Below are 24,208 nucleotides of genomic sequence, written 5' to 3'. Positions count from 1 at the left end.
TGATACACTGAGCTAATATAAATGATACAGTACCAGCAATATGATCATTTGACTTAAAGGTAGCGTTACATTACCAATATTATGAGCATGACTGGCAAGATCTAGAATACAAAAATCTACAGGCTAAGCAACAGTGTTCATTCTATGTCCATGCACTCACAAATACAGGACTGCCCAGCTCTGTATGCCTTTCAGAAGTGCTCACATATTCCATAATTGAGTTTTCACTGTCTTGTTTCACTTCAGAGGGTCTCTCCCTCTCTCTCTTGTATATACAAAACATCACTGACAAACAAAACATTTTAAGTTGTGAAATTAAAATTTAGTAATAACAATATTAATTAAGTCCATTAAGTGAACACCTTAAGTGCAAGACTAATTTACTTTGTGACTAATTTAACAGCCCTTTCCTACAAAACAATTTGTTTCATCGTCATACCACCAATGGTTTTCAATATTTTCAGCACATGCTATATGCCTGTGCACAGTCAATTTTATCACAGCTGTTATGGCATGAATTACAGTTTATCAAGAATACCTCATTTTGTCTTGCTTGCTTTATGCTTGCTTTATTATGACACCCAGTTCCAGGATAAATGAGTGTTAAATAATGGCTTTTAAGTGTGCAGGAGGTTCTTCATTTCAATAATGCAGTTTCACTAGAGCCACATAATTTATGAGCTAGGCTGACAGTCTTGCATTGATAATATACTTTAGCACCACAAAGCACATGGTCTTATTTCACTGTAAGTGAAAGGACTTTCTAAAGCTTATGGGAAGTGGTACAGTTTTATAGCAAGCCTTAAAGACTCTTACAATCCTTTCACTTACAGAGAAATAAGCCCATGGGCACATAGATATGATTTTAGCAGGAATGGTAGAGTGCAGTTAATTAAAGAAAGTTTACAAGATAACAGAAAGCACACTTAACTTGAGGTTGACAGTATGACCTATTTGTAAATGTGATTGTTCCAAAAATTACACTTTTTGTGTGCGTGTGAGTGAACATTGTGTCATTTTGTAAACATAATGATTCCATTGGACCTACTGTGAATCTCTCGAAGATGTTATTGTGGGTTTTTTATTGTGGGCTCAGGCTGACTGAAGGCTAGCACACATCAACAGTGGCCATCATTAGGTTTGTCAGAAGTGAGTTGTTTTTGCGATAAACTAAAATCCTATAAAGCAAGCTTTACAGTGTTCAGAAAATACATTTGCAGACATATATGTCCTGGTGTCATATATCTCAGCAACAATGCATTTATTAGAAATACCTTATTGGTGTGCAGTTAGAAACTACAGCCTTTGTACTGCCATGAACAGTTTCTGTTGCCATTCTTCATAGGGTGACCACATTATTAAACCATAAATGAAGGAAATCACACTCCCAAAAGGAGGATATATGAGGGAATATGTACAAGACATAGGACACAGGACACGAAAATACAACACCCCAAACTGTAACCTAGGATTTCCATAACCATAAAAAGACTTCACAATCTATCTAGTTAACAGAGCTGACCAATCTGATCTAGAAATATTTATATAAATTAAGATTTCAGTCACCAAATCTGGCACCTACTTGCAGTCTGGCACAGTGTACGGAAGGCATAAAATTAATATTTCCTACTCTTTGATAGGAAAGAATGTGCTGACAACTGAGAACTGTGAAGTCATCTTTCTTTTTGGTATATTCACATCGCTGCATTTCAAAGTGTATTCAGCGGTTAGCTAGTGAGGTATGAGGAGATCTGTTAAACCAATGAAATATAAGGTATTTGCTTTGACATGTATGTGACCCAGTGAAATACTAAAATAATATTGATCAGTGGAAAGGAATATTGTTACTATTGTGGTGACTGTTGTCAGCCAGAGGAGGATGGGTCAAGATTCTTTGAGTCTTGGTTTCTCTCAAGGTGTATTCCTCATGCTCTAGGGAGTTTTTCTTTGCCACTATCGTCTTTGGCTTGCTCACTGGGGGCTTGGACTCAGACATTAGTAAAGCTACTTTGTGATAACATCTGTTGTAAAAAGTGCTATATAAATAAACTTTCCTTGACTTGAACTACCAGATCACTACAGAACGATGACAAAAAGGTGTCTATCCAGGCTTTTTGCCAGACTGAGGACAGGGAACTGAAAAACCAGATTGTCTGGATTTTTCATCAGTCACTTTCTGACCACAAGATCAATGGATTGCTGAATATTTTTAGTTTGGAGACCTTTGCAGACATAACTCAATGGGGAACAATGACAAATGTAAAAAATGTTTATGTTTAAACATAAACATAAACACACATAATTGCATACACAAACACACACACACACACACACACACACACACACACACACACACACACACACACACACACACACACACACACACACACACACACACACACACATACAAATACACACACACACATACATAAAAGCCATGCACACAAATCCATACTGGCATAATAACTTAAACTGTGCTCTAAAGATACTTTAAAGAGACTTTTAAACCTACTGAGGGAGAAGATTAGTTTGAGGACCTTGAATCACCTAATGCCTAAAGAGCCACTAAGTACAAGTAAAAAAAAGTAATACAAATGCAAGAAAAACATGAATAAATGTTGCCAACATAAACAATAAAGTCCAATAATTAATGACCACTTCACTACTTCTCAGTTATCTATACATACCTGTACCATTTATTTAAGAGTCTACCAGAGAAATGTTTACAAACACAAATGACCCAGTAAGAAAGGAAGCAGCGCATGTTATTCAATGCTATACATGCTATACATGCTATATGCGATACAATATTCAGCAGTACAGATATCATCCAGTTTCAGCAGAGCCTTGGGGAGACGACGTGAATTTCTCATTAACAGAAAGCAAAAGCAAATGCAACCTTCTGGGAGAATAGGTGATTCAGCAGACTAGAACTAATTTCTATTAAAATTAAAAAGGAGCTTTAAGGTAGTTACCACAAATTCCTTCATCAAACATTGATATGCAGCCATATTCAATACACGAAGAGAAATGAAATTGTAATAGTGAATGCATATTAATAGGTTTTAGATCTGAAATCTGAAATCTTAGCATACTCTTGTGGAAAATCAAGAGTCAAGATAAGAAAATTCAATTTTGTTAAATTTCTCTCTGCAGGTTCTATTGGTGTCCTGGCATCGCTGTCCTCAGAAGACACACTGTAGCATTCAAATGAAATATCAGCTTGTCAGAGCGCCAAAGGAGAGGCGGCAACTGAGTTCGCCTGGGCTGCCAGCAACCTCACCATCTTTGAAAACAGGCTGTTACAGGTCTCAGATCAGTGGTTTCAAAATGAGCTCACCATGGGTGCTCTGTACACTGTGTGTGGTTGTGAGGGGGGGCTGGAAAAGCAAATGTATGTTGACTATACAGGCTGAATTTCCTCCACTATTAAGTTTAATAATGATGTTTGGGGCATTAAGCGCAGCAGGAAATCATATCTGCTTGGTTGTGTGTTTTAGAATAAATTTAACAGTGTTAATAGTGCATTAGGTGCCTATTTAGCTGTGGTGTGTAAGGTGCATGGGAGCATTACATGTAAGGCATTCCTTTGGAGGTGCATTTTTGGCTCCATGGCTATGAGTGTATAGGTGATGTATGCTATTGGGCAGGTACTGTTAGAGGGCGTCTGTGTGTGTCTGTGTGTATGTGTATGAGACTGCACTGTATGTATCTATATTTCTGTGTATTGACAACAGTTTCCCAGCTTTGTTTCACTAAACTTTTAATCACTTTGGTGATTCATTTTGTGAATTCTGTCACCATAAACAACCTGCTCGTACTGGGCTCGTCAGAGAGCCAGAGCCTCTTACAGTGCATGGCCTTTTATATCAGGGATATTATCATCACTTACAACGGTTTTCATTCAAAAGCAGAATCACATGCCATATGGATTCTCAATCAGTTTTAACCACCAACAGTCTTTGTATTTGCAGTGTTGATGTCATGCCATGGCTGGTACTGAGCCAGCGCTCACATACCACTCACACCAATCACAGCAAGTATTCACTTTCCCCATCCCAATCATGGTTTACTGATTCATCTCTTTCAGCTGTCCATCATTTATTTAATCATCGGCCCTCTATTGAATCCCAAAAAGGGCCCCTAGTCCAGTGCTTTGAACTGATGGTCTCTACCTTCCCGTTAGAGACTTTGCCAGTCCTGCTCCTGTTGAAGCCCTTTTGCTTTATAATCTAATTTTTCTGAGTAAATAAAGTTCACCACTTGTGCCTTGCCCCAGACTTTCAAATGTCATGGCTGAGAAATGTCTCCTAGCCAATTTCTGTTTTATTTCAAATGGTCTCAGAGGGCATGTAATGGCCACTGTAATGATTTTTATTGCCATATGTTTAAACACATATATTTTGGGTTAATGCATGTTAATCGCAATGGCTGAGGAAGACATCTGATTACTATAGTGAAGAATTATTTTCCATGACCTGTCAGAATATTGTTAATGTATTAGAGGGTCAGGATGGTCATAACGAATGTGGCAGTTTCTAACTTTTGCCTCCAGCCTCTTATGGAAATGTGTTAACAGTACCATTGGGACTACAGTTTAGGCAAACTGATGACTGTGTAACTTGCATCATATGCTTGAATGACTCCTATCCTTGCTGTCCCAGCATCATTTATAGCCATGGTGCTGTACAATAGAATCAGTATAGTACGTAAACAACTGGGTTGTACTATATGTGATGATTTAAAAGTGCTTTTGTTTTTGTTTTTTTCAGTATTGCTCTAGCATCTATGCTGTTTCCCCAATAAAACAAATTGCTTTCTTTGGCATGAATTGCACAGTATGTGGCAAACTAGTAGCTATTAGGTTAAGGTAATGGGACAAAAAATCACAATAAGTTGATATAGTGCTTCACATCTACCAATCACTTTTTATGAAACAGAATGACAAAGAATTATCAATGAAGTATGGCGAAATTGTAAGACATCCTTTAGGTGCCTGTTGAATCACTTACTAATCTCACATTAGGTTGATATGCCTAATATGATTCAAATTGATGCCTACATTATGTTTATCAATAGCATTTAAATCATTGCAGAAATTATATGTTAACAAAATGTGTAAAAACACAAGGTTCAGCTTATAACATAGTTGCATTTTGTGAGATGAATCAGGTATGCTAAAGTACAGCGACATATAGAAGTATATCATGGCCACAGGGCCACCTTCCAGAAAAGCTTTTTTGGATAATGCTGGGAAGCCAGTATAGGTTCTCAGTACTGCACAGTATGACATCTTCATTATAACATCTGGAGAACGTAAGAAACATGTCTCTCCAAAAGGTCAAAAGCTTTGCTATTAATGAAATTATAGAAGTGGGATTGTCTACTCTTAACTTTGATCTTTCTTTAGGCATAGACTTCTTATATTAACAAATTAAAGTCAGAACCACACACTTTAATTATTGCTCTTCACAAAAGTTCCATAATGTCACAGAGTGTGTGTGTGTGTGTGTGTGTGTGTGTGTATATATATATATATATATATATATATATATATATATATATATATATATATATATAGATATAGATATATATAGATATATATAGATAGATAGATAGCCTTAATGAGGCTAGATGAACTTTGATATATGTCAAGCCTTTAACCATGCTGTTTTCTCTCCACAGGTTCTGTAACTTGCATTAAGAGATTAGCATATCTCCTTCTGCTCCTCACCTCCTTTCTCCTATTGACCTGTTCTGGAGAGAAAACTTGTCCCAACAGCTGCCGCTGCGAGGGTAAAATTGTCCACTGTGACTCAGCATCGTTCATGGATGTCCCAGAGAACATTTCAGTGACTTGCCAAGGTTTGTCTCTACGCAACAATGACCTGCACTCAATGCTCCCCTACCAGTTTGCTCACCTTAACCAGCTCCTATGGCTGTACCTGGACCACAATCAGATATCTATTGTGGACAGTCGAGCTTTCCAAGGCATACGGCGGCTGAAGGAGTTGATCTTAAGCACCAACAAGATTTCACAACTGCATAACTCAACTTTTCATGGTGTGCCGAACCTCCGGAGCCTGGATCTCTCATACAATAAACTCCAGGAACTACAGCCAGGCCAGTTCCACAGCCTTCGCAAGCTCCAGAATCTGCATTTGCGTGCCAATGGACTCACAGTGATTCCATTACGAGCATTTATAGAGTGCAGGAGCTTGGAATTTCTAGACCTGGGGTATAATCGACTGCATGTTCTCACACGTACCACATTTCTCGGTTTATCCCGGCTTATGGAACTGCATCTGGAGCATAATCAGTTCTCTAGAATCAACTTCTTTCTCTTTCCACGCCTCGGAAACCTACGGGGGCTGTATCTCCAGTGGAATCGTATTCGAGTGGTTAACCAAGGCCTCCCATGGATTTGGCATACTCTGCAGAAGCTGGACCTCTCTGGTAATGAGATCCAGAGTCTGGATCCTGTGGTTTTTCAGTGCCTACCAAACCTTCAGGTTCTTAACTTGGAGTCTAATAAACTGGCAAATGTGTCTCATGAGACTGTGGCAGCTTGGCTTTCCTTGACTACTATCAACCTAGCTGGTAATATGTGGAACTGTGGACCAGGCATTTGTTCTCTTGTAGCCTGGCTAAGGAATTTCCATGGAACTAAAGACACAAGCATAATTTGTAGCAGCCCCAAACATCTTCAAGGGGAAAAAGTTTTGGAGGCAACAAGAAATTACATATACTGTGAAGATTTTGAAATCATCCCTCAAACACAAGTTTCTGTTCACAGTCTGGTGCCAACCATGGGAAGTGAACCTGAGCCAACCTTGCCTTCCACCACTGCTCCCCCACCCTTGCCTCCACCTGCCTCTAAAGCACCACTCTCACCACACCTACCTCAACCCCTTCCTCACCCTACCATCCCCAGCTTCACTGACACTGACACCCGAGGCACACCTCCACCTTCTAACAGCCTGCTCGTGACTCTATCCCCTGAACAGGAGAACTTATCATTCCACAAGGTCATAGTGGGCGGTGTGGCGCTTTTCTTTTCAACATCGCTCATTTTGACGGTGGTCTATGTCTCTTGCAGACGGTATACTGGTGCAACCAGGTTGCTGCAGCAGCATTCGGTCGTAGGACGAAAGCGTCGGAAAAAGAGCCCTGAGCCAGAGCAGAACCTGAGCTCGCAGATGCAGGAATATTACATGAGCTACAATCCTGCTGCCACACCAGAAGCCATGGATGTGCTAGCCAATGGGACTAGTACTTGCACCTGTACCATATCGGGCTCCAGGGAATGTGAGGTATGACAATGTGAAAGACAGCCTAAAATCAATCAAATGAAAGCAAATGAAACAGCTCTGGACAGCAGAGGTAAAACTCTTCATTGTGTATGCCATTTTTATTCAATAGTGCAAGGATAAGCACCTTTGACTCCATTTAAGTTACACAATAATTTGACTGTCAGACATCTTTAATCTCATCTTTTCAAACTGGGGAATTATGCATTAGAAAATGGAAAAAAAAAAATAGATGGAGAAACAGGAGTCAATGGTTCCTTAACCAAATTAATTGCAGCATATTTTACTTGTTTCTTTTGGACTCATGAAGATTTTCAGTTCATTATTTTGTTGTGTTTGGTTTAGAGCAATTAATTTAACACATGAGCACAGACACTATCAAACATTTTATCTATAATGATAAAATATAATCTTAATATGGTTGCCAACATTGGTAGCAATGACTGCTGTACTTGCACCTTATCAGGTTCGGTCAGGTTGAGGCTTCCTGTTGGTAGTTAAAGGTTGGATTGTTATCATACTTCAGAATACTTGATTTAGCTTTTGTTGGAGTAAAAATAATGTAAAAATCTGAAAATGGTTCATTATTATAATCTTAGAAGGGGACTAATAATGTATTGATTTTAATGACCCATTGGGGAGGAAGTAAAAGATTCCTGTCATCCCCTTCCATAATGTGAAATATTTAAAGCAGAGATGGATTACATTTAGCATAAGCCCATAACTAGTGTATTTATCGTTTTAATTTTTTTTACCGAATGTGCACAGTAATCTGTGTGCCAGTTTTACATGTCATGACCTTGTATGAAAGGAAAACCTTTTTCTTCCATCATTGAAGAGTTTGTATTAGAGCACAATAGGCTGTCAGTCACTCTATTCTCATGTCTGTGGAAGTTAGAGATGGTTATGAAGAATTCTGGTTTGAAAGTGGTTATGAGCAAATGTAATGATATGGCTCAGTGCAATCTCCCAGCTAGAAAAAGGAGTGTATTTATACAAAATAGCAGACTAATTGCCATCAACATCACCAAGAAAAACTAAAGTAACAGTTTGACTGGCATGTGGAATTTGATGTGGTAAAAGCGCATTTTGTGCCAAGATATGCATTCTGACACTGGATACATACCTGCACCTATGCAGAAACATTGCACATCACACAAGTATACAGGTATACACATGTATATAAATATTTTATGTGATAACAAGGAGTTAGAATGGTCTTATGAAATTAAATTCTTTATTTCCTTTCCATTTTTAGTTCTCTACACCCTGAACTGAGATGTGCTGTAGCACTTAATATTACACAGTTATGGCTCATGGTTAGACATGTCGGCTAATGGTTAGACATGTTGAATGTTTCAGATGTACTTTGATTTGCTCTTGACAATGAGCTGCATAATTCCATGTAAAATGCATAATGCCATTTACTTTTAAAGAGATAAAATAGAAGTGAAAATGACAGACATTATGCATAACTTATTTATTAAATGTAAAACAGCAAGGTACTGTTTTACAAACAATTTACTGCTTTCTGGAGGCATGTCTGGTGTGCAGCACCCATGGCACACATACTTATGCTCTGTTATAGTTCAAGAGCTTTAGTAAATTAAACATTAAATATCAGGATGGGGGAAAATGTGGGGTGCTTGTTGGAGTCAGACAGGTAGAGTATTTCAAAAACTGTTGGTCTCCTGGACTTTTCACATACAACAGTCTCTATGGTTTACACAGAATGCTGAAAATATCCAATAAGCAGCAGCTATGAAGGCAGAAATTCCTTGTTCATGAGAGAGGTCAGAAGAGGATGGCCAACAACCATGGTCAAGATTGCAAATAGGTTGCCTGGTCTGATGAATTTAAATTTTTGCAGTGACATACAGGTGCTAGGTTGAGTATTTGGCATAAACTGAATCTATATAATCAGCCTGCCTTTTGTCAACAGTTCAGGGTGATGGTGGTGTGACTTATTCGAACAGGTGAGATGCTTGCAGATAAAATAGTTTTAATTTACAGCTGAGTAATCAAGCATCAAAGCAAAACAGGCAAGGGTCAAAGCCAGAGCAGAAAGGTGATCAAATCCAAGGGGGACAAACAGAATCACGGAGATAAACCAATCCAGGGTACAAGCCAGAAGACAATCGAAGGAGGCAGACAATTGCAAAGGAACAGGTGAATAAGGAAGCACTGGGGAAACATAACCAGTCAGTAACAAACAGTCAGAATATACACAGGGGACTCGCTCAAGAACAGCAGCACTACATCGCAGGGATTAAACGGAACAGAAGAACATATATAGCGTATCAAAGATAAGACACAGGTGCCATTATTGATTCGGTGATGAGGATATGGTGAGGTTGTGCCAGGGAAGACAGGAGTTGCAGTCATGAACTGGGGAGACTGCATGATAGGTGGTGTTTTAATGGTGTTGGAAATGTTTACTTGGCACACAGGCTGACTAACAGTAACATGTGCATTTCTTTATTGCCACTTATTATGGCTGTTTCCAGTGTAGCAATGTATCTTCTCACAAAGCTCCATGACCATGACAATAAGTTTAGTTGAACTCACTGGCCTGCCAAGTTATCAGATCTGAATCCAGTGGACCAGTTTTGGGGTGTAGTTTTTGACATGTAAATAGATTCACATCTTATTTGATTCATCACTAGCATATGAACCCCATATTAAGACATTTGTTAATTTAGCTTAAATTAATAACTATTAATTAATATGTTAGAAATTAGTATTATTGATAATAAATATGGCACCAGTGCAACAGGACAAAATAGCCTTAGAATGAGACACTTGATGGTTAAAATGAAGTAACAATAGAAATTGCAACCATAGAAATGATTATTTTCTGATTGTCTGATTGAAATTTTGATTGCTCAAATTCAATGGAACACTTTTCTTAACTGTTAGATCTTATGTAACAGACACACACGAGTAAAACATTAACAAAGTTTAATAATAAAGCATTTGGTAAAAGAAAACAAAAGACCAGTGTACCTCAATAAAATGTTCAAGCTGAAATAAGGTATTGAAGAGGGAAAAAACAATACATACTAGTACAACTAGTTCAACAGACAGTGCAAGAACTTTGCCTTGTTCTGTAATGTCACAGTATCAAGGATAGAACACCATGCCATCACCGGAGAGCAAAATTAAAGAAACTAATACTTACGTATAGATTGTGAGGCCCACCCAGAAGTGTCAGTGTCACAGTTCACCTCCTCTAGCATTGTGGTTCCCATGGCAACAATCACCATGTGCTTCTTTGTTTTGCTTTTCTTCCTGGTTTTGTGTTTGTTCTTTCTCTGCCACTGATTGTTATCAGATGTTTCTTATTCTAGTGCTGTTCCTGTGGCTATATTATTTGCCTTTTAAGGCATCAATCATTGACCCTGGTTATGTCTGTGTGCTTCCAAGTATTCCTAGGATTCATTGTCTAGTCTAGTTGTTTTATATCATTCTTGTTTCTCTGCTATATGTTTTTACATATTTTGATTGTTTGGCTTCTGCCTGTTTACCATGGACTTCCCTGTTATTCTTAATAAATTACTCCAGACTCTGCGAATATGTCCTGCCTCAAGAATCCAGTCCTAAGAATCCTAACTGAGCTGCATACACATAGGCATACTGGAACAGGGTATAGTAGGCAGTGATACTTTAACAACTGTTGTCTCCCCAGGTGACTCCCCTGTTCTGTCTTGCACAAGGAGTCTGATTAAGCAGTCTACTAGGGTAATGACTGAAGCTGGCATCTTGTCAGGTCTAAATAAGGAAAAACCCCAGTCAGTCTCACTGGGGATTTGGGAGGAAAAAAAAATAAGTGGCAAAAAGAAAGATATAGTGTTTGACTGAGAAACTCTTTGAGTCTGAGCAACTGTCTGAGAGGGAAGAGGGAGAGAGAGAGAAAAGAGTGGGAAAGGGACAGACAGTGGAACCTGACACACATCTGTCAAATGTACCTCAGGGTTTTGGACTCCTTTATCCTCAATAGCCTTTCCTCATCACAAAATGCATTTTCTGAGTTCTCCTACATGCACACACAGACCTGCTCTCGCTCTCTGTCACTCACACACATCAAAGCTGTACTTGTGTGCTTCTGCAGAGAAAATAAATGACTACATTAACGCTATACCACAAGCTCACATATATTTCACTTATTAGAAAAGTGAAGGGAAAATCCCCCCTGTGATGCATAACCCTTTCTAACTACCATCTGCATCTGGTGGATGAAACCTAATGATGGCAGTCCATCAGGCTTTAGCTGGTTATCTTGGTTAACTAGATAATTCTGAAATAAGGGTGCCCCTCAGAACACTCAATGCAAGCATTAAAAATTTAATTTTACAAAAGATTTTCTACCAAGGGTGAAAAAAATCTGTGCTAGAAATTGTATAAGGTCAGCAAGCTAAGTAAGCTCTGAATATCAGCTTGATTCTTAATATGACTGTAAATGTCCATGAGCCGATGTGCTCAGTGACATCTTTCATTCTGACTACAGCGATCTCTGAGGTCTTGCATGATATCTGTGTACATACTGTATGCTGCAAATTAGTGCGTGACAATGAAAACCATAGCTTAATCTGCATTGGCTAGAATATCCACTGACAAACATGTACCTACAAACTGTAGTTAATACAGCATGCAGGCTATTAAAAATATTTAGTATGTATTTAGATATTTAGATATTATGCCCACATGCGAGATTTAAATGTATATTCTTCAGGGAAAAGATTGTATATTTGTTTGTATTATATACAGCTGCCAGGTCACGTAAGGTCACGGCAGGTAAAATCCCCACTGTCCTCTTCTCCAGCAGCAGTGGGCTACTGGCGCTGACCACCCAGGCGAGGTGCATCTCATCTGGAACAAGCCTAAAGAGGGATACTGCTGTTGTAATTGATTTCAGTTATAACAATTGTGAAACCAGACCAACTGATCAACATGTTAGAGTAGCCTATACAAATTCCAAAACCTAATATTTTTTTCCTCAACGAATCCTTCAGTTTACATACAGCGAACCTGATAGCTAACTGCATTTGTGTAATATTCTTGTTACTTCATTGTTTCTTTGTGACACCCAGGACTCGGACCACAAATCGTTTCTTCTTTTTTTTTTTTTACTAAAAACAACCCCCCCCCCCCCCCCCCAGCCTCACACAGCGCTTCTGTAGCCATGATTAATAATTTCTTGACCCGTACAGGGACGAAAATGGTGCTTGGTTGGTGTCAAATATGTAGTGATGCCAGCAATCTCCTGACCATATGCTTAATTTACACTGGGGACATGCCCCCACTACCTTCTGAAATGGCTTACTTTGTCCTCACCACATTTTGAAAGTGTACTCTGAAAATATTAGTGTTTCGTGTATAAGTCTTTGCTTCACTCATTCAATAATAATTTGAGTATTAATATGCTTGTTTAGTTTTTTAAAATGAAATATGTTTCGAATGACATAATTAGTGTTCATGCTTATAATTTGTTACACGATGCAGTGATAATAAACAGCAAAAAAACAGCAAACTGACATTTCATGAAACAAAACAAAACATTTTTTACATTAAAAAATAAATAGACAATTTTACTGCCATGGTGCAAATACTTTTTTGTATATTCTATTTCGGGATTTTTGGATGCCCGATTTTCTTCTTAATTTTAGTCATATCCAATTCCCACCTATCAGGTAAACCTCCTCTGTCATGTGACAGGTGCCAAGTAGAGATGGCAAGAGCTATTACATGCTTCCTCCAGGGCAAATTCAGCCAATCTCCACATCTTTTCAAGCCATGGCTCATTGGCCAGTGTGGCTATAATTGAAAAGGGAGAATGCATAAGCCACCCCTCCCTGCCTGAAAGCACAGTCAAGCTTGCTTTCCCTGGCTCCGAGATGGTTGTGGCATCACCTGAGATCAACTTGCGATTTGCCAATGATTGGCGAATGCTTTTCTGTTGTGCCGCTCAGGAGCCCTAGTGCTCATAGTTCCTATATTGGCTTGACAAATGCATCCATACAACTGTTTCGTTAACCTCTTCTTTTCAGTCCCAGCGCTGATTTCGCCATGCCTGAGTACTTGATTTCTTAAAGGGGGATGCAAATTTGAGGTGCAGCTGATTGAATGCAACACCAGGTCTGCGTTCTAGTGCCCTTTGCAAAATAAAGTTATGCCCATGCTCCCTACCACTATCTCTATGAATACCTAATCTAACTATATTGACCATTGTGAAAGACAAAAATATCATGTATATTGTGTAGTCTGCTTCTGGCATAAGGGCCAAAGACAGTACGCATGAATGTGTCACTACAGTGTCATGACTGCAAGCGTCAAAGCCTTCATTTTGTATCCGCATATACTGAAGAGTTATTCTTTTAAAATCTGACCATGAAGTACAAAGAGCAAGTGGTACTATAGAAATGTACAGTACTGTACAGCATGTTTTTGAGCTGCTTATCTTGTTCAGTTTTCCAGCTAGCCTCACTTAGTGAGACACATTATCAGCACTATGTTTCTCTGCTATCCCTTAATATACTGAGCCTCAGATTCAGTCATCTTAATGTGCTATATCATTTCAACCACTTGTTCAACCACCCCAATCTGAATATCACTGCAGATTACAGACCCTATTAATATTTACTACCTTTACCCCTTATCACCAAGGTGATATAAGGTCTGATAAGAGGTACTCATGAAGTGATATACATTACAAAGAGGATCACTTTTCCCTAGAAGTACTACTTCCTGGATTTCTCATAGCAGAATCAAGAAAACATTGATACTGCAAAGGAGATATTTCTTATAAAGGCATAAATCAGCAGCACAGCTATGATTTGGAGAAATATTGCCTAAAGTCTGCTAGCATTAACAATACATATCTTACTGCTTTTTGCAAATTATGGCTACGTACTTCTGTAAGCTAACCATGGTGAAGGTTTGATTAATGTCTTAAGGGATGTTCTGCTCAGGACTATGCTGTCCTCAGCACACCCCATCTCATTCTCTCTAGGCAAATGTTTAAATTATTCAAATATGATGCTCAGAGGCAGGCAGATATGAATGTGTGGAGGCGCACATCTCTTAATTATGGTCTGCAAACACCCATGTTACATATATGCAGACAACAGCTTAAGCAGTCCACTGACAAATATTCCACCCCTGCATGTCATGATCTCTCTCTTCTCTCCCCTACACAAACACACACACACATGCACAGAGAGAGAGAGAGAGAGAGAGAGAGAAAGAGAGGGAGAGAGGGGAGATCCTTTGTTCCTATTTTGCTTCTTTTCTGCAGAATCCTGCAAAATGTGACTTCAGATCAGTTTGAAATGGCTGGAGGCTTTCAGAAAAGGCACTGAGACCTCACATGGCAAAAATAAATTAAAATCTTCAAAACAAAAAAGGAATACTGTGCAAAGGAGTCTCCCTAGCCCACACAAACTAGAACTAGGGTTCTTAGACCGAGGAATTGGACATTTGGGGCTGGACATCTCTTAATTATGGTCTGCAAACACCCATGTTACATATACGCAGGCAACAGCTTAAGCAGTCCACTGACAAATATTCCACCCCTGCATGTCATGATCTCTCTCTTCTCGCCCCTACACAAACACACACACACACACACACACACACACACACACACACACACACACACGCACACGCACACGCACATGCACAGAGAGAGAGAGAGAGAGAGAAGGGAGATCCTTTGATCCTCTATTGCTTCTTTTCTACAGAACCCTGCAAAATGTGATTTCAGATCAGTTTGAAATGGCTGGAGGCTTTTAGAAAATGCATTGAGACCTCACATGGCAAAATAAATTAAAACCTTCAAAACAAAAAAGGAATACTGTGCAAAGGAGTCTCCCTGGCCCACGCAAACTAGAACTAGAGTTCTTATACTGAGGAATTGGACCTTTGGAGCTGGCTCAATTGAAAGCCAAATAGTCTTTCGCAAGCAGACCTTTCCAAAGTAAGAGTGGGTGTGTATTAGATTTCTGGTCTCAACCAGACGTGTGTTCAATATAAGCCGTGATGGGTAAATTCCAATGAATACACACTAATGAAAAGTAAATAGTATGCTAATAACAAAAGAAGCAATGATATCAAAATTAAAATATAGTAAACTAAGATAGCCTGGATTTGAGTATTCATAGCCGCTTAGCGAGAGGTTATTGACTTGGTTTATGGAAAAAAATTACTGGTTGAATATAATTTGACATAGATTATTATAGTAAATTAAATGGTAAATTGTTACTTTGTGAATCTGTGGAATGAGAAAAATTATTTGCGCTAGTAGGGATTTGAGCCTAATGTAATTTATGGTCTCAGTTTCTTACAATATAACCAGGCTGGTAAGCTTTTCACCTTCCCATCTGTCAATTTATGACCGCTAAAGAGAGGGGAGAGCCAGGCCATCTTGATAGCTAGATCATTTATGACTTTATTGCTCAGCTTCAAGACACCAGTGTGGCCTAGGTTTGGTCAGTGGCCTGGGAGGGTAAGAGAGCCCCTCTTTTGACCAGGTCAGAGTATCAGGGGATCAGGGGAATAATTTGTAAACTCTCTTCACTACAACACTTAAAAGAGGGGTCGTTCCAACTTGGTGTTAGAACGCTAACCACCACCTGTAAGTACAGAGGGAAGTGTTCAGGTCCAGCAGTCTCAAATTTTCAATTAGATGCTGAGGAATTATGGTGCTGAATGATGGTGTTGAATTCTGAACTGAAGTCTATGAACAACATTCTCATGTATGTGTGCTTTTCGTCCAGATGGGTAAGAGCCAGATGAGAGTGGTAGCACTTGATCATTTGGGATGATACATGAACCGTCGGGAATTCAGTAAGGGGCACAGCTGCATTTTGATGTGCCTCATCACTTGTCTCTTGCAGCACTTCATGATGATTGGCATGAGTGCTACGGACCTTGGTCAGGCAGGTAGGCCTGGTCAGGCATGTAATGCCCAAATGCCCTGCCACATGCTCTGTGTGTTGTGGGAGGCCTGGAAGTTTCGCTGAGCATGTGTGCTCTATGCATCCCTGATGACCTGGGATAGTTTTGCCCTTGCTGTTCTCAATGACACGTTGTCACCTGTGCTGACGGCTGAGTCATGAGTCTTCAACAGCATACACCCCTCGACAGTCATCCACAGCTCCTGGTTGGGGTATGTGATGATGATCTTGGAGACAGTAATGTCGTAATTCACTTGCTGAAATAATTCACTTGCTGATGTAGCCAGTCACTGATGCAGTATACTCCTCCAGGTTGATAGAGTCATATCAGTTGCAGCTTTCCTAACGTGCCCCAGGCAGTGTGCTTAAAACAATCCTGGATGGCATGGATGGCTCCTGCTGGCCAGATTCTCACCTGTTTCAGAACTGGCTTGAAGATCTGACAAGCAGTGTGACAAGTATATGACAATCTGGTATTAGCATCACATAGTCGCTGACTTCGGGGCAGGGCTCTGCGTGCAATGCACCGCAGATGTGTAAACAAGATCCAACTCAGATTTGCATTACAATAAACAGTCTGTCCAAGTATGTATTCTGCAGTTCACTAATAGCCCTAGCGCTCATAGAGCACCTCTTTAGTGATATTGCTGGGGGGGAGATGTACACTGAAACTAATTTCTGTGAAAATAAAAATGCAACAGTATCTAAACTCATGCTGAGTGTTGCGCTGGAGTCAGATGTAGATTAGGTTATTGTCCAGGAAGCAGACACTGGGAGAATGGATGGTAGAGCAGGTCAGCTAGGGGTATCTTTTATCCTAGCATGGACTCCTGCCCTTTTACCACACTTCTGTTTACTGGCACATCGCTTACAAGTCCAATCTCCTGAGCCCCAGCATTAGGTCATGCTGAGGCCTGAGGCCTGGTCCCTGTAGCATGAGCAGGTTGCATAACCTCTAGAAGGCAGTGGTAGCTTAGAGGTTAAGGTACTTGCCTTGTAATTGGAAGGCTGCTGATTCAAGTCCCACCACTGCCAGATTGCCACTGTTGTGCCCCTGTGCAAGGCCTTTAACGCTCAATTGCTCAAGTTGCACTCAGTCATAATTGTAAGTCACTTTGGATAAAAGTGTCAGCTAAATTCTATAAATGTAGAAAGTTGTCCTCTTGTCTTGTTAGTCTCTGAACTGTTGTAGAGTCTGGCATGAGCAAACAAGCTGCCATGCTTTGACAAAGAAAATGAAAGGGTGTGGGAGCAGTATGTTGCTCCAGAGTCCAGTAATGTGCAGCAGTGACTTCAGGAACCTGTGGCCTTAAATAAGAGAGGGGAAACAAGGAACAGGTATGTTTAATAAATGGGTGATTGGTGTGGTTCTGTGCAACAGTGGGCATGTCCCTCCTGCTAGATGATTGGCCTACCATGACAATTAATTACCATGACAAATGTTTGATGTATTTAACATGGTCCAGAATATCAGGAAATAAAGCTAAGCAATATTTGACTTATGGTGAATAATGCTACCAGATACACTGATGCCCAAGCAGTAAGCACCTGAATAATGCAGAAACAAACAAACAGCAAATATTGTCAATAGCTTCAAACAAGCCCCTTTCAAATGTAGCACATAAGGAGAATGAAGGAGGGAGAGAGAGGGAAAGAGGCAGAGTTGCGAATTCTGGAGACTCAGTATGATTTGTCATATAGAGTGAAACACAGAATACCATCTCAGAGCACTCATGCCAAAACATGTCCATCCTTCCCCCTCTGTCTCTTCTCATCCTCTATTTCTACCTCTTCATCTATATGTTTATCAGTCCTCTATGCAATTCTCTCTTGTCAAACACAACCCTCCAACATGTTTAATTCAAAGCCACCAAAATAATATCTCATTAAAAGGTTCCAAATATCATATTTTCTGTCTGCCACTTGCATTTCACAGAGGAGTAAAGGCCACTTAGAAGCATGGCTCCTGTTTGTCAGACACAATGACATAATTGAAGCCCTGGGCCACAGAAAAGACATAGCTGGGACTTACCAACAAGTTTAGCATGACATATGTCGCCCCTTAGCTTCTGTATACTCCTTACATGGCGTAAACTAAATCCTCCATGGTTTATCCAGGTAATTAAACCTCACAGTGGTGGAAATAACAGTACTACTGACAGCTCGGCAAAATAAAGGTCAGCCCTATTTTCTTGCTTGTAAAAATGATATAACAAATACCTATTTTTGGTTAATCATGTTATTCTCCATATGAGGGATGAACTGAAAAGCCATTATTAAGCTTTGCTCATAGCGTTTTGTGTTGCCTCTGTTTGTGGTAATTGAATGCATGGAATGTGCCAAACCCCTTACTCCATTAATTAGTCATGTCATCTATAATGTACATGGTTCTGAGCACTCTAATTTGTTAGCCTTCTATGTGATGTTTGTCTGCAATAGTCAGTCATACAGCCCTGTAACGTTGAAGGGTTAAAGAGGATGCGGGGATGAGGCACATTAAACAAAGACATATGTTTTAATGTAGATTTAACACTCACGACTCAAAACACACATTAACACACTACTAGGTTCAAACACCGACAGCTTTGACGATACGACACGAGACTTATATACACGCATGACAGTTACACACAACAAGGATCAGGTGAACGGCATGAGAGGGCGTGGCAATACACACACGTTTGAGGGGGGAGGGGCTGTATCGTGACAGAGCCCTCCTCAAGGGCCCGACTCCCGGCGCACCAGCCAATCAGGCTGCGGCCCCGAGACCAACGCCAAAAGGCAACGTTGGAGGACTGGACAACCCGCCATGGGCCAGCACGAGCAGGGCAGCGGGGGGAAGGACAGGGACCAAGAGAATGACAGACACAGGGACTCACACACTAACGGGCATGGGCACAGACACAAAGGGGAACAAAGTGACCGGTACATTTAGTGTAATAGGGACAGGCACGGTGACGGGGAGAGGCACATGAACAACACCACATACATTAAATAGTCCAGAGAAAGGGGAAGGAACCCCAGCCAGTCCTCCAGTTGTCAGCTGGGTCGGAGGCCAACCAGCCTGGCAGGGAGTGTCCCTCGCCACCTTAGGTAGCAGCGACTGTCCTGGTTTCGGCGCATGTGCGTCGGGAAGCGCACCGGCTGTGTTGTCCGGTTCCGTTGCAGGCACTGGTGCCGCTGCCTTTTTGTCTCCACAAGTCTTAGGTGTAGGCGCATGCACTCTGGGGCTCTTTGCCTTAGGCGGAGGAGTGTCCTCCTCTGACGACGATGCCTCCCTGCTAGCCACCCGCGGCAGCCTGCTTGCTCCTGGGCAGCATGCCTTAGGTGCTGGAAGCTCGTCACCCTCTGAGCTTTTGACGTCAGTCAGAGAGGAGGGATTCCCCTTCTTCTTATTGCCTTTCCCAGGCATCCTTGGTAGGTCAGTGTTTCTGTAACGTTAAAGAGGATGCAGGGACAAGGCACGTCAAACAAAGACATACATTTTAATGTAGATTTAACACTCACGACTCAAAAAACACACATTAACACACTACTTGGCTCAAACAGACAGCTTTGACGATATGACATGAGACTTATATACACGCATGACAATTACACACAACAAGTATCAGGTGAACGACAGGAAAGGGCATGGCAATACACACACGTTTGAGGGGGGAAGGGCCATACTGTGACAAGCCCCTTTTCAGGTTTTCCTCCTTATTGCTAATTTGGGTTTGCGCAATGCTCAGATTTGTGTTTGATGAGATGACACACTTGACCAAGGTTTAACCTGTGGCGGTTGCTTCCAAAACTCATCACTGGGCTTGCCAATTAATTTCTGGTTGTTTTACCTTTATATGCAGTGTTCTTCCCAGTCTTGGTGGGTGTTTAACCAGTATGTATGAAAATGAAGGTTATGTATGGGACTGAGTGGCAGTGGGCTATATATGGGTCAAATTTTGAATTCTGTAAACTGCATATAAGAATATGATAAAGAGAAGCAAACAGTTTTTTTTAGCATTTTTATCACTAAAAATTTGAAGTGTGTAAAAGCCAGGTGGCATGAAAAAGTATTAAGGAAGAAGCCTGACTTTTCCATGTTTCCATGAATTCCATGTTCCATTAATTTTTCCAAAATTCTGAATCTAATCTGGCTTTTTCTGTTTATTTTAAACACTAATGTACTGCTTTGTATAGAATACAGTAAACACAAATCCTGTGCTTGAGCAGAAATAGAAACATACATACTTTTAAAATAAAATATTACTTCAATAAAATTTGCACATAATAAGAACTTGCTTTTCAAATATTAAAATATTTGTAAAAATATTATTGTATAAATATTATTGCTTCTTATATATTAAATGTCATATCACCCAATTCTTCATCACACTACTACACCCAGCAGGCATTTCGTCACCCAAACCCTGACTTTGTATATCTTGATTCTGATTTCTGCCTGCCCCTGTTGGATTCTTTTGCCTGGATTTTGGATAGTCTTTCTGTTTTTTTTTATTCGGACTGTGTTCTCCACATCCGAGCTACTCCATTACTTGAGTTTTCTGATCTGTTCGACTGTGTGGTCCTGCAATAAAGCCATATCATTTATCTGCAAGCATCTGATTTTTGACAGGCCCGTTACATTAAAGGTGCTGTGATTTATTATGGTCATAACATTGTTATAAAGTATTTTAGTAAATATGTAAAATAGGCTGTATGTAATATATGTACTAATATTTTTAATTAGATATGTTGCCTTTTTGGTTTTATTTACCAATTTTAACTAACTAATATGACTCACTGGGTGTACAGATCTTAATAAATAAAAAATGACTGATGTGTTGTAGCAAACCAACAGTTCTTGTAATATCTAACAGCTCTCTTTAGCGACTCTTCCATCCAACAGCTATATGTGCAGCACATCAAAGAAAGAGATGCTGCTGTATCTGATTGGCTTCAGTATAAAAAATTTTACAAATTAAAAAAAAAAAAGTTTTTTCTAGAATCACAAGGAACTAGAGAAGTTACCCGAATGCCTGAATTGAAGAAAAACCCTGAATTGCTTTAAGCAGGTTTAGAAGATGAATGAAGAAATGTAGTGGCCTGGAATTAGAAAGTGCTGGAAACACTGAAATAGAAATAATTAGTATTTTTAAAAGGTATTTATATGTATTTTTTGACTGTCCACCCATGGCAAAACAGCTGTGTGTGTCATGTACATCTGAATAGTAGCAGTGATCTCAGAATGAGAGGAACATTCAGGCATCCTGTTTGATTAAAAATGAATAAACCCTGTCTGGGTCGTTTTTTTCCCGTTCACAAGCATGGTTTTAAGAGCTTTCACTTTCACCAGAATTATTAATCCAGTTTAGAAAAATGCTGATGGTAGCTTTTTCTTTGGAGAATTTTATTTGAGTTCCAACACTATTAAAAGTAGAATTTATTTTGTGCTATGTAAGTTGCAGCACTATTAAAATGATTTACCAGGATAACACCCCCAAGGTACTGCCACTTCACTCAAGTCAAAAGAGCGAAGCTCAAAATTTAATGATAGGAGAGACAATGGAGTGTCCTATTTAATTAAACTCTGATTAAACTCTGATATTTCCATGGTTAGGGAGCAAAATGTCATACACAACTATCAGGGAGTATACAGGAATTTATAATTGCACTGATGTACTGAAGCAGCAGAGCACTGGCATCTAACCTTGGTTTTCTGTTTGCCTATAAAGAACGAGTAGGGTTTCATTGTAGGTGTAGATTATGAGGACTGTGCAAAAATACAACATCATACACTAAAAGGCAAAGTACAGATTGATCATATTTTTTTCTTTTTACAAAATTACAGCAATTCCTGCAAGAAAAAAATGTCTTACATCAGTAATTTTAGAATAGCAGCAAAATTGCATTTTTAGTACTTTCTACAATCAAGAATTTTTTTATTGCACTCAAGGGAAACCAAGATAGAAATCATTCTGTGCATATCACAAATTAGTATTCAGGGGACCTTATTCAATCCATTTAAGATAAAGAACTCACAAAGACAAGGTCACACACTCCATATAGAAGAGTTTAATTTATTCACCCTGATTTTACTTAATATCTCATGAGCAATCGCAGACAAGCATGTGATTGTACTGTTCATTTCAGGGAGTTCATTTCACTTGTGACAGTCCACTGGCTGTATTATCAGTGCTGTTCCTGAGTCACTCTGTTTTATTTAACACATGGGCAAGCATGCACATTTTGCCTTTGTTATGCCTGTAATATTATGACACTGTTATGCCATTTGTAATTAACCCTACTATAATGAACTGTTCACTATACAAATTCTGTTGGGAATAACCCTGGAGTGCATTAAGCTAACTATATTATCTTTGTTTATTTTTCCAGAATGAATACATGTGTCCCAGACCACTTCCTCGAGCCTGGATTGGAGACATCCCACCCATTCTATAGCCAGAATGTTTTAATCTCCAATGAATTATGAACAGGCAACAGGGTTCCTAATTACATTCTCTCCATTGCATCAGCTCATGGCCCACGGTGCCATTTTCTTTCTTATTATTTGCCTTGCTGTCACATGTGGAAACTTTTCCACCATGGACATGCGAAAAGGAGAGCTGAAAGACAGCAGGGATGGTTTCAGTGGCCCATAATGTGCATTTTTTTCTTACACAGTTTTGTTCTAGATGCATCACTTTTTTTCGGCGTTTTGTATAGACAGCTCTTAGTCTTTTCCCAAGTCTTGTTTGGTGAGTGATCACACAGGAACACAATGAACAATTCTATACTAAATCTGTGGACAACAAAACATTCTAAACAACAGAGGAATTGAAGTGCTGTGGATATAATGAAATGATCTCCAACATGAAGCTGCATCTGGGAGACAACCACTGACTTGGCAAGTCAAATGTTACCTTTATCCCATTTCTAGACTTATCTTGTTATTTAATGCTCTTGTGTATCAGAGCTATTCATTCTCCAAATGACTTTGTGTAAGCCCCTTATCTTTGCTGCCTAAACTAGATTTCCTAACATTGAGGTCTGTTTATTTTCTGCATTTCTCTCTCTGTATGTGCAGTGTAATTTGAGGTTAGTTTATTGTTTACATAACCTTCTAGCTACTGGCTCAGCATTAACAGAGGTCTTAAACATGGATGCTTTAAACACTGACTCTGCGAAACCATCGTGCGTCCCTGTATATACTCACGTATGTTTGGGAGGAGTGATAAAAGATGTGCATGATGTTAGGATGTCAACGCTGTTTATGATGACATATATGGTATATTGTTTGTATTTTCTGTTTATTTTATGAAATGTATTTGTGTATATGAGGGCTTAGAATATTTGTGTGTGTGTGTGTGTGTGTGTGTGTGTGCGTATGTATTTGCTTGAGATTTTACCATAAGCTTAGCTTGTCACTAAAACTTTGCCATTTCTATTCAAGCACTTCTAATTTAATAATTAAATTTTGCTATGAACTGTATTGTACAATGGCAATTTGTTGTTTTATAATGAGAATTCTGTCAGAATCAATGGTGAGAAAAATACATTTGTCAAATGGAAATGAGTATTGATGAGTTTTAATGAATTTCTACCAACAACAAGAAAATATAGAGAAATACAGGTAAAATTAGAGTTACATGTAAAATTAAACAATGTATATTACTGAAGATCATTAAAGGCAATCATTAAATAAATCATAAATTTAACAATGATATAGGAACCCCCGGTTAGAAACTACTCAATCAGGCTAAAGAGTGAGTGAGTGAGTGAGTGAGTGAGTGAGTGAGGAAAAGTGCTTAGAATTTTGTATTATTTTGTATTGCAAATTTTAAGTGAAACAGCTTCAAGATAAAAAACAAAAAACAAAAAACGACTGCCATAACTGTATCCAAAAGAAAATTTTAAAGATTAATTAATGAAATATATTCAGTGAGCGAAACATACAGAGAT

The 24,208-nt window shown here is 39.4% G+C and overlaps 1 protein-coding gene across 2 annotated transcripts in view; it reads left to right on the top strand.

The window, feature by feature from the left end:
• lrrtm4l1 (leucine rich repeat transmembrane neuronal 4 like 1) overlaps nt 1-23,741 on the top strand; it is a 28,834-nt gene extending 5,093 nt beyond the window's left edge. Inside the window, exons 2-3 of one of the 2 annotated variants that reach the window (XR_003410436.2) lie at nt 5,686-7,383; nt 22,643-22,712. Coding sequence is in view for 1 of the 2 variants with exons in the window: in XM_027007242.2 (XP_026863043.2) it covers nt 5,686-7,313; nt 22,643-22,708 (1,694 nt within the window). In the remaining variant the exon portion in view is untranslated. Of the gene's footprint in view, nt 1-5,685; nt 7,384-22,642 lie in introns of both variants that reach the window. The other variant, XM_027007242.2, reaches the window with a different exon arrangement.
• The last annotated feature ends 467 nt before the right edge of the window (nt 23,742-24,208 follow it).

The sequence above is a fragment of the Electrophorus electricus genome, chromosome 17, assembly GCF_013358815.1.
Source record: "Electrophorus electricus isolate fEleEle1 chromosome 17, fEleEle1.pri, whole genome shotgun sequence".
In the NCBI taxonomy this organism is placed as follows: Eukaryota; Metazoa; Chordata; class Actinopteri; order Gymnotiformes; family Gymnotidae; genus Electrophorus; species Electrophorus electricus.
This window is presented reverse-complemented; position numbering and strand designations above follow the sequence as displayed.